This window comes from Osmerus eperlanus, chromosome 15 (assembly GCF_963692335.1).
Source record: "Osmerus eperlanus chromosome 15, fOsmEpe2.1, whole genome shotgun sequence".
Taxonomy (NCBI): Eukaryota; Metazoa; Chordata; class Actinopteri; order Osmeriformes; family Osmeridae; genus Osmerus; species Osmerus eperlanus.
In genome coordinates this window covers 1,602,073-1,614,120 of record NC_085032.1, presented here as the reverse complement: position 1 = coordinate 1,614,120, position 12,048 = coordinate 1,602,073, and the positions used below count along the sequence as shown (strand labels likewise).

Sequence of the window (12,048 nt, the reverse complement as noted above, 5' to 3'; positions counted from 1 at the left end):
CCCCCCACTCCTAAGATGATCTGTGCTTTTGGAGGGATAGGCAAAGGTGGATTTTTTTCAAAACTGAAGGTACAGTGCAGTACAGCTAACTCTGTCAAACTTTTCACACATTTTATTAGTGAACTAATAAAAAGAAGTTAAGGAGTTTTATGTGGCACCTTACTATACAAATACTTATTTCCTAATTTGAACACTTAAATTCCCTAATAGTAGATACAGATTAAGAAGTTTGAAACCTATTGTATGATTTACCTAGCGTAGACATGGAAATGAACAGTGATTATTTTGATCATATCACAATTTCCTTTCTTAATTTCCTAGGCCGCAAAGGCAGCAGAGGAGAAGAAATGAGACGTCTCATTATGTTTCACATGAAGCACAATCATGCACGCACATACACAACTTAATTTAATGGACTTTGTACTTGATAAAAGCAACTTAAGGACTAACCATTGTACTGCTATGCAATTACATACTTTGAATAATCCATTTGTAATATTTAGCTGTAATTTTCCACAAATAGACACAGTAATTACATTCTCATAAATCAGTGAAGGACCGGTCACTATACTATTAGCAAATAAATGTGGATTGTTTTCATCTGGTGCATGTTAAGTTTATAAATTCAACACAAATTGTTGTTTATATTGTGCACTTTATTTGGATTTATGATCATCATAAAATTGGCATTTCACTTATCTTTCAAAAATTGTGTCTATAACGGCATAAGGCATCATGTCAAAAAGGCCTATGAAGGCATTCATCTTACAATGTAAAAAAAACAATTCTCTTGTCAAAATAAATAAAAAATCACAATCAACTAATAAACAGAGGCAACACAGAGTTACCACTAAGGAGTGCTCCACAACATACACTTTTTATTTAAAAATACCTGAATAGAAAACCCTTTACCATCTGAACTCACAATAACAATGAATACTTAGTAGTAACATTTCTATTCATTCATGCTTGTTTAATTGTTAGAGTGGCTAAATTGGCACAACAAAAAAATGCATTGAGCTCCAAAATTGTTCTGCAGTGGGAAGATGAATGCCATAATATAATTTAAGCATACTGTAGCACCAACATTCCCAATTTCATAAGTACGTATACATATTTCCCGGTGATATTTACACATCACAAATTACACTGTAGAAGCACATATTTTAGTCTATATTTAGATACATTGCACTTTTTCTTTAAAAACAAGATCCTCCACACATGTAGCTTGCATTAGGCTTCTTTTGTGGTATATTTAGCATATACAGTGGGGGAAAAAATATTTGATCCCTGATGATTTTGTACATTTGCCCACTGACAAAGAAATGATCAGTCTATAATTTTAATGATAGGTTTATTTGAACAGTGAGAGACAGAATAACAACAAAAAAATCAAGAAAACACATGTACATTTTTTGGGTAACTGATTTGCATTTTAATGAGGGAAATACGTATTTGACCCGTCTGCAAAACATGACTTAGTACTTGGTGGCAAACCCCTTGTTGGCAATCACAGAGGTCAGAGGTTTCTTGTAGTTGGCCACCAGGTTTGCACACATCTCAGGAGCAATTTTGTCCCACACCTTTTGGCAGATCTTCTCCAAGTCATTAAAGTTTCGAGGCTGATGTTTGGTAACTCTCTCAAAAGATTTTCTATGGGATTAAGGTCTGGAGACTGGCTAGGCCACTCCAGGACCTTAATATGCTTTTTCTTGAGCCACTCATTTGTTGCCTTAGCCGTGTGTTTTGGGTCATTGTCCTGTTGGAATACCTATCCACGACCCATTTTCAATGCCCTGGCTGAGGGAAGGAGGTTCTCACCCAAGATTTGACGGTACATGGCACCGTCCATCGTCCCTTTGATGTGGTGAAGTTGTCCTGTCCCCTTAGCAGAAAAACACCCCCAAAGCATAATGTCTCCACCTCCGTGTTTGACGGTGGGGATGGTGTTCTTGGGGTCATAGGAAGCATTCCTCCTCCAAACACGGCGAGTTGAGTTAATGCCAAAGAGCTCGATTTTGGTCTCATCTGACCACAACACTTTCACCCAGTGAAATCACCACTCTGAATTATTTAGATGTTCATTGGAAAACTTCAGACGGGCCTGTACATGTGCTTCCTTGAGCAGGGGGACCTTGCGGGCGCTGCAGGATTTCAGTCCTACACGGCGTAGTGTGTTACCAATTGACAAGATCCTCCCGTGTAGTTCTGGGCTGATTCCTCACCGTTCTCATAATCATTGCAACTCCTTGAGGTGAAATCTTGCATGGAGCCCCAGACCTAGGGAGATTGACAGTTCTTTTGTGTTTATTCCATTTGCGAATAATAGCACAAACTGTTGTCACCTTATCACCAAGCTGCTTGGCGATGGTCTTGTAGCCCATTCCAGCCTTGTGTAGGTCTACAATCTTGTCCCTGACATCCTTGGACAGCTCTTTGGTCTTGGCCATGGTGGAGAGTTTGCAATTTGTTGATTGCTTCTGTGGACAAGTGTCTTTTATACAGGTGAAGAGCTGAGATTAGGAGCACACTCTTAACGGGGGTGCTCCTAAAGTCAGTTTGTTACCTGTATAAAAGACACCTGGGAGCCAGAAATCTTTCTGATTGAGAGGGGGTCAAATACTTATTTCCCACATTAAAATGCAAATCAATTAATAACAAATTTTACATGCATTTAAAAAAATTCTGTCTCCATATTCAAATAAACCTACCATTAAAATTATAGACTGATCATTTCTTTGTCAGTGGGCAAACGTACAAAATAAGCAGGGGATAAAAAAAAAAAAAACATTGTACCTGTGCAATAAATTGTCAAGAACTGTGTTAAAAAACAAACCAGCAATATATTATATATGTATATGCAAATCGTTTTTGTAAACTGTAGCATTTATGTTGTGCATAACCCATGATATATTTTCATAGGGTGTAAACATGCATGTTGGATACAGATTTTGGTCCAAACCTGTTCCAAAAGGCACTCCGTCGGTCATTTTTGTTTAGTTAAGTCTTATGAAATCAATTAAACCTAAGCCGTTAAGCACAGCCCACCATTTTAAATGCAAATGACAAATCCTAAATTCATCAGAATAGTACCTCCTGAACTGGTATGATCCTTATCTATATACTTCCCTGAAATAACTAATAACATATAAGTATGACGTAATCAAAGAACTATAGATGGAAAAGTAGAACCTTGGGGTTGATTTCTGGATGGAGTTCTGAAGCTGTAGAGGTGGAATGGAACACCAAAGGATGTTGTATATCTTCTACTACTTCACTTTTTTTTTTACTGATTGTAGTTTAAGGTCTACATGGATAAAAGGGTGAGAGCAGATTCTTCTCCTCTTCAAGGCATGTGTAGTAACTTAGGTTGCAGCTGCTGGATTTTGGTGAGTGTTGGTGTTGGGTGGAATTAGTTTGGACATATTAAAATAAGACACTACTTGACCAGGAACCTCAGCGAGAACACTCTGGGACAGCGCTTCCTTGGGAGACTAAAGAGGGAGAGATTGAGAGACATAGAGGAAGAAAGATTGTTCAGGTCAGTTATTGTCTCATATACAGATATTTGATTTAATCTGATTCATTAAACAACAAAGTAGGCATCTTTGAGTATGTTCAATAGTAGCATGCTTCAATATTCTGCACATACTGTGGTGTCTTGTTTAGACTTCATTACTTTCCTGGTACTATTAAGATGATCTGTCAATATAATAAGAGGAACTGGATTGTTATTTTTTTTATTAGGCTGCATAAATCACACGATAAATCTGAATTGCATCCTCCAGTCATGGGCATAAACAAAACAAAAATCCACTGCTGTTTTGCAAAGCACTATTTTCATATTACAGTATGGTCAAATGCACAGAAGCCCTGTAGGGCTAGTGAACGTTTTTTATATTTTAATTTCATTTCTGAAATGCAGAAAAACAACGGAAAAATATAGCTGCAAGCACCAATGGTGGATTCCTCCCTCAAAATGGCATGTTGTAAAAATGACATAATAGTCACACTGGGATTAACCAGAAGACTTGAAACTGAATTTCTGTCAGAATCCCCCAAAAATTATATATAACTCTGACTAGATTAGAACCAACAACCCTTTGCACACCAGCATTGTGTCTCATCCTACAAAGCCATTCACAGACTTAGACAGAAAATAAGCCGTTTCTCCAATGGCAAGCATTGTCAGATTTGGTTAAAGTTCAAAAAGCTGTAATTCAGTCAGGCTTTGCCGGATGTTGAACAAGGTGATGCGCCACCTACTGTTGAGGACATGAAGTTTGCGGTAAATGTTAAAAGATAAGAAAAGCTCCTTTACTTCAAGAATTTTCTTAATTCGTAGACTATCTCCTTCAAACACAACGTCATCATGACTCAATTGCAACATAGAGACCAAATTCACTATGTATAGCCTATTAGCTAGATAACTACAGACCGTGACATAGCCAAGGCTACTGTGATATCGAAAGATTCTAGGCTAAATGTTACTGGCAATGTGTAAAACTTGTATTTGTATAGAATGCCTACAGACCTTTTTTGATGAAAATTCTAGAATTTTCATTTTTTAAAGATCCTGTAAAGCAAATTCCATGATTTGCTTCTCAGTACAGTATATACATTTACATTTAGTCATTTAGCAGACACTCTTATCCAGAGCGACTTACAGTAAGTACAGGGACATTCCCCCCAAGGCAAGTAGGGTGAAGTGCCTTGCCCAAGGACACAACGTCAATTGACACAGCAGGGAATCGAACTGGCAACCTTCAGATTACTAGTCCGACTCCCTCACCGCTCAGCCATCTGACTCCCGAGTGAATACGTGTGAAATGAGTTCCTGAAAGCATGTGCAAAGCGGGAAAACTTTGTCGCACTGAAAAGTGGAGTTAGACCGTAGAACAGTTTCTCTTCCGTCTTCAAATCAGGTTTTAATGGGCGGAGCCCAAAAATGACCTATCTACGTCATTTTGACCCATCTACGTCAGATCACTGAATGGCTCCTCCTGCTGTACTGTTATTGTAGCCTACATCAGCTAGCTAGCTAGCTTCAGGATGTCTCGCTCCACCCGCAACTGCATCTTCCCTGGATGCAAGAACTTCAGCTGCGCTGCAACGCTATTTAACCCTCGTGCTGCCTTCGGGTCACATGACCCAAAGGTTCATAACGAACCATCGTTGTGTTTACCCAATTTTACCCAATACAAAACCAAATAAAAATAATTTTCTTTTAACCTTCGCAATGTGGGGGGTCTGAGACAGCCCAACGGTTAAAAGAAAATGCTTCACTTTGTTTTTGTATGCGGTAAAGTTGTTGCAATACGACGGTGGGTCACAATGACTGATGGGTCAGAACAACCCGAAGATAACACAAGGGTTAATTTCCCTATTGATGAGGAAAGGAAAAATAGGTGGATTGATTTTGTGAAGAGTCACGCTGATGGAAAGCTTCGGATAAGCTCCAACAGCCGCCTCTGCAGTGACCATTTCACGGCGGATAATTTTAACATGGACCAGAGACAGACAGGGTTCAGGGACACACGGCTTCTCTTGCAGCGCGGAGCCTTCCCTTACAAAAAAGAAGTATACTTCAAGTTTATTTTGTAAGTATACTTAGTATAAAAAAGTATACTATTATCATGTAACTTAAAGTATACTAGCAGTGTACTTATTTATATACTATTTTTGTACTAAGTAAACTGAATTGGCCCACTTTTTAGGTCATTTAGTACACTTTTTTTTTAAATCACCTTTTCTTTGCTCTCTCGACGAAGGCGGTCGCATTTTTCTCTCCTCCCCTCCCTGACCTTCCCTGCTTGGCTGTGTCTTGTCTTGTCTCAAGTTACTCTCTTATCATCACTCTCCGAAACTAGAAGCATGGAATTAATTAGCTGGTCTCTCAATGCTATTGACACCATCTTCTCGAAGAGAAGCTCGGGTTCGGGGGAACCCAACTGTCCGGACGGGACGTTCACAGCTGGCTACACGATGGACGCGTGGGAGAATTGGCGTGTCGTGTGTCTAGCGGCGCTTTCCGTGGAGGACGTTGAAGACATCTTCATATTCGGTACCATGATTACAGGCTTTCTGCTGTTTGGAATAAGCGCTGGCTTTGTATATCGGAAAATCAAGGAAACGGCTGCAGCCATCAAAAGCCCCGTTAGGCTGCCCGACATGATTGATGCGTTGGGCAGAGCTGTTGGAGCTCAGACTGTGAACTTAACAGGGATAAGTTTGCGGCTCTGCAAAGGAAGATGGAGGACATGGAGACATTCCTGAAGGGTGGACGTGAAAATTGAGTGCGGCTACTCGTCAAAACAACTACCCCAATCTTATCCACTTTCGGCCCCGTAACCAGCACAGGCCTTGGCCAAGGCCGTCGCTGGAAAACGACTCCCCTGGAGAGCGCTGAAGAGAGACTATCTTGCTACTCCCCCCCCCCCCCCCCCCCCCCCACCGACATCTGTGGTTTGGTCTCTGCCTGGGTCATGACCAAGGATGTCTCCTGGCCAACACAATCTGCATAGGGAGAATCGGACTGATTGTGGCCTAGGTCGAGGGCGCCAACCCAGACCTACTCACACATTAACTTTCACCTACTACAGATATCACCACCCCCCCACCCCCATCCAACGCCTTCGCCTGTTTTTGTAAATGTTGTTGTACTTATGTGCTGAGGTTTTTGTCTGTTCCCACACTGTACTCCTCTAGGAGCATTGTCTGGGTGTTGCCTTTTTTCCTCCTCTTTCCTCATGTTTACCTTGTCTTGTCTTGTGTATTAGAAACTGCAAGTGGCAGCTCGGATCTAAGATGGATTCGAGAGACCGCAGATAGAGTGCGGCTAGTTTAGATCAACACTTGTATTATTGTTTTGTTGATTTTATGTAAAGCACTTTGAGCTGCAATTCTTGTATGAAAAGTGCTATATAAATAAAGTCTTACTTACTTTAAAGTACACTTATAGTGTATTTGAGGTTTACTTTGGAATACTGTAAAGTAGCCTGTGTAGTGCACTTTCAGTTCATAAAGTATACTTACTAAAGTACTTAAAAGTATACTTTGGAATACTCTAAAGTAACCTGTGTAGTGCACTTTCAGTTTATGAAGTATACTTCCTAAAGTACTTAAAAGTATACCTCGGAATACTCTAAAGTAACCTGTGTAGTGCACTTTCAGTTCATGAACTATACGTCCTTTAGTGCCTCAGAAGTATACTTCGCAATACTTTCAAGTGCACTTTGAATTATTGAAAGTACTTCAAGAATAAACTTAATAAACGTCCATTTACTATGATCTAGTTATATATATATTTAAATATTCAGGGGCCCCTCAAACGCTGCAGAGCTTGCGTCACTTGGCTGGGCCTCGCAAAGGGACACGGCAGATTCTTAGCTGAAAGAAGCTAATTAACGTGTAATCACTAACAGTGTAATAATCCAGCTCTTCTTATGACACGTAACAGTCATTTAACTCATGGTTACAATGGCAAACCAGCACAACAATGACAATTTCCACTCAACAAAACACTTCATTCTAAGCAGACACATTTAAAAAACGAAATTCATGAAGTCACATTTGTATTTCGAACAAATGGCAAACTTATCAGCAAATCTTAACACTATTTACCGCCTTGCATCATGGGAATTGACCTGCCAATGAGACACGCTATCTTCGTTTTTTCACGTCATTTCATTCTTCAGTCAGTTTGACAGTATAACCTTCAAATGAAACCCTTCTGTCTGCTTCTTTCTCAAGTAGCTTTTTCGTTTTTTCCATTAATACTCCAATTGATAATTATTAGTATAAGAGTATAGGGTTTCAGAATGTTTTGGCAGTAATTAAGGTTGCAGCTTCAATAACAAAAAAGATTCAATGTGCAATGCATAATAGACTTTCGTAGACATGAATAATTAGAATGAGATGGATCTAAAAAATGTAACCTGTATTGTACTTTTAAATTATTTTGACGGTTTTTGCTGTGTAATAATAGAAAACGTACATCCTACTCCAGAAGAAATGTATACCATTTTCTGTTTCTAAGCATATCAAAAGTGAACTATTTTCTAAGTATACTTAAAAGTATATCAAAAGTGAACTATTTTCTAAGTATACTTCTTAAAAGTATATTAAAAGTGAACTTAAAGTGTACTATCCATATTTTAGTATACTTATAGTATACTTTAATATACTTCTTTTTTGTAAGGGTTACCGAGCATTGCACTCCCGGCCGTTCCTCCTCCGGTCGCACCTGGACCTTCCACCGCCGCCAGCAGTTCATCACTCAGTTCTGTGTGCTTGTTATAATTATACTAGATAACTTTTCCAGAGGTATCTCTGCTATGAGTTAGTGCAAACCGCTAACTTGAAATTAGGCTACTCGGTGTAGAATGATGGTATTTTGGTGAAATGGTAGCTAATGTGCTAGAAGTGACTGCCATCTTTACTGTAAGTAACCAGAGTTTGTTTCATTCATTTGTGTTGAGCTAAAACTTTGTTTCAAGGACAGAGGGTAAGGGTATAGCAGCTAAATTGGTCAATAGGTAGCGTGGTAGAGACCGAGTTTAAGGGTACTTGCCGCCGAGTGAGACCCTGGCTTTGTTTACATAATTAGGGCCATTGTAGAATTTGGTTAAATCAGCCCTGACTTCTGTAATCAGATTCAGAGCGAAGAGTGTCTTACTGAGTGTACTTCGTGACTGCCATCTTGACTGTAAGTAACCAGAGTTTGTTTCATTCATTTGTGTTGAGCTAAAACTTTGTCTCAAGGACAGAGGGTAAGGGTATATCAGCTAAATTGGTCAATAGGTAGCGTGCTAGAGACCGAGTTTCAGGGTACTTTCCGCCGAGTGAGACCCTGGCTTTGTTTACATAATTAGGGCCATTGTAGAATTTGGTTAAATCAGCCCTGACTTCTGTAATCAGATTCAGAGCGAATAGTGTCTTACTGAGTGTACTTCGTGACTGCCATCTTGACTGTAAGTAACCAGAGTTTGTTTCATTCATTTGTGTTGAGCTAAAACGTTGTCTCAAGGACAGAGGGTAAGGGTATAGCAGCTAAATTGGTCAATAGGTAGCGTGCTAGAGACCGAGTTTCAGGGTACTTGCCGCCGAGTGAGACCCTGTGTTACGTCCCCCCCTATCTGTCTGTTTCAGTGTGCCTTGAGCGTGTTGGTGTTCTCTGTGTTGTGTTCCTGTGTGTGTTCTGTTCTGTGTGTTCCGCAGGTGGTGCTGGTTCGCCCCTGGTTTTCCGCTCATCCATGCCTCCCTCCCTTCCGTGATGCCGTTCACCTGGGTCCAATCAGCAATCATCCCATCATGCCCTCCTGTATAAATTGTGTTTGTTCTGTGTTTTGGGGTCTTCTCTTGGTACAGAGTAGGCATCCACTCTGTGTTGTGGTCCGTGTGTTTGTGTTTTGGTGAGCATTACTGTTTCTGTGTTTGGCCAGGTTTGTTTTCCCTGGGGGAAGGGGACGCACTTGGGGAGTGTGTAGGCTAGAGCCGCCCGCGGGCATACATCACCCGTAGGGAAAAGGTCTGTCTATACACACTAGGCTAGTTCTGGGCGGACCCCCCTTGTACTTTGGTTAGGGCACCTGATTAGTGTGCCAGGTTAGTTCTGTTTTGTGTGTGGTAGATTAGGACAGGTTAGGGGTGGGTACTTTGTGTTTGTTTCTTTGCTTTGGTACCGTCCAGCCCCTTTCCCCAAACATACCACCGCGTAGTAATGTTTGCTTACTGAGGCGAATAAAGCCCTGTTTGACCGTGGTTGCTGTTTGGCATTGTTATTGGTGTTTTGCACACACACACATCTGGGGGTTCTTGGGCTGTGGGGTGTCGGGTCCCCCTCTTACGGGAGGTAGACTATAACACCCTGGCTTTGTTTACATAATTAGGGCCATTGTCAGCTGCGCCTTTAGCATATTTAAGGCGGCTAGCACTGCAGAAGCAGCCTCGTCTGGCAGCCTCAGTGCATGACGACTCGGTCGAACAAAGACAGGGAGTCTACCTGCGGGAGTCCGGAGTCCTGGGGATGGCCGACGAGGCGGATCCCCTCTTCTGATAAGTATCACCCTATTTGTATTCTATTCTACTTAGAACATATTCATAGCTAGCATGTGTTTCTTCAGCATTCCCGCTCATTACACCACTCGCAGACGTAGACGTAGATATGTCACAAAGTATATACGGTCCACTTCTAATCTTAGCTACCTATCCAGATCTTCTCCACCTGCCCACTCTCTTTCTATTGGGCTCTGGAACTGCCAGTCTGCTGTGAACAAAGCAGACTTCATCCCGGCGTTTGCATCCCATGCTTCTCTTCACGCCCTTGCGCTGACAGAGACATGGATCCGCCCAGAGAACACTGCAACTCCAGCTGCTCTCTCCGTCAACCACTCATTCTCTCACTCACCCCACTCAACCGGGCGAGGTGGTGGGACAGGTTTTCTTCTTTCCCCACATATTAAATACACATCCACTCCACTCTCTGTTACTGCCAAATCATTTGAACACCATTATGTGATGCTAACTGATCCTATCAAAGTATTTTTAGTTATCCTCTACCGCCCACCAGGGCCGCTAGCCGACTTTGTGGAGGAGCTGGACATGCTCCTCAGCGTCCTTCTGGATGATGGAACACCGCTGATACTCCTTGGGGACTTCAACATCCACCTCCAAGGAACGCAGGCTGTCGACTTCAAGTCTCTTCTGACTTCCTTCGACCTGAAGCTGCTGAACACACCTGCGACCCACAAGGCAGGAAAACAGCTCGATCTCATCCTGACACGTAACTGTATCGCTGACTTAACCTCTGTAACCCGACTATACATTTCTGATCACTCCTTCATCCAATCTCTGTCTCTCTCCCTCCAAATCCTCCTACCTCCCCTCCCCTCGTAACTTTCCGCCGCAACCTCCGCTCCCTATCCCCCTCCATTGTAACATCCTCCCTCCCTCCCATTGACGAGTTTATGTGCCACCCCACTGACACTGCCACCAACACCCTGTTATCCACACTAACTGCATCACTCGACACTCTCTGCCCCCTGTCAACCAAGCCTGCGCGATCTTCTCCCTCCTGCCCGTGGCTCACGGATGTGATTCGTGAAGAACGGTCCATCCTTCGGGCAGCTGAGAGGAGATGGCGAAAGTCCAAAGACGGTCTGGACCTCGATAAGTATCACTCCCTCCTCAAATCCTTCTCTGACCCTAACTGATGCTAAAACCCACTACTTCCTGAACAAAATTAACTCTGCCTCAAACCCTCACAAACTTTTCTCTACCTTCTCCACCCTTCTTAACCCTTGTGTTATCTTCGGGTCATTCTGACCCATCAGTCATTGTGACCCACCATCGTATTGCGACAACTTTACCGCATACAAAAACAAAGTGAAGCATTTTCTTTTAACCGTTGGGCTGTCTCAGACCCCCCACATTGCAAAGGTTAAAAGAAAATTATTTTAATTTGTTTTTGTATTGGGTAAAATTGGGTAAACACAATGATGGTTCATTATGAACCTTTGGGTCATGTGACCCGAAGGCAGCACAAGGGTTAACCCACCTCCCCCACCCTCCCCCTCCACCCTGACAGCAGACGACTTCTCCTTCTTTGAGAAAAAAGTTGCTGACATTAGCAGTCGGTTCCCTGAACCCACCTTTCCTACCCTCTCACCCTCTATGACTGACCCAACTAAATGTCTAAACTCTTTCTCTCCCCTGTCCGAGGCAGAGATCTCTGACCTCATTCTCTCTCATCGCCCCACCTCCTGTCCCCTTGATCCAGTCCCCTCCCCTCTCTTTCAAACCATCTCTCCCTCCATCATAACTTTTCTTCTCCATGTCCTTAACTCTTCTCTTACTTCCGGCACTTTCCCCTCTGCCTTCAAACAGGCCAGAGTTAGCCTTCTACTCAAAAAACCCTCCCTTAACCCAGCCGTCCTCCAGAACTACAGACCGGTATCACTACTACCCTTCTTTTCAAAAACAATTGAACGCGCTGTATCTAACCAACTGTCAAACTTCCACTCTCAGAACAACCTGCTTGACCCCAAC

General features: G+C 42.2%; 1 protein-coding gene across 6 annotated transcripts in view; it reads right to left on the bottom strand.

Moving 5' to 3' along the window:
* Window positions 1–635: 635 nt before the first annotated feature.
* The window catches only part of cpne3 (copine III), a 62,030-nt gene continuing 50,617 nt past the window's right edge, over window positions 636–12,048 (bottom strand). For 4 of the 6 annotated variants that reach the window (XM_062480282.1, XM_062480286.1, XM_062480287.1 and 1 more), the window contains one exon: window positions 636–3,494. In XM_062480282.1, the coding sequence (XP_062336266.1) occupies window positions 3,366–3,494 (129 nt within the window). In that variant the 3' untranslated portion in view covers window positions 636–3,365. Of the gene's footprint in view, window positions 3,703–12,048 lie in introns of all 6 variants that reach the window. The other 2 variants (XM_062480284.1, XM_062480285.1) reach the window with 2 other exon arrangements.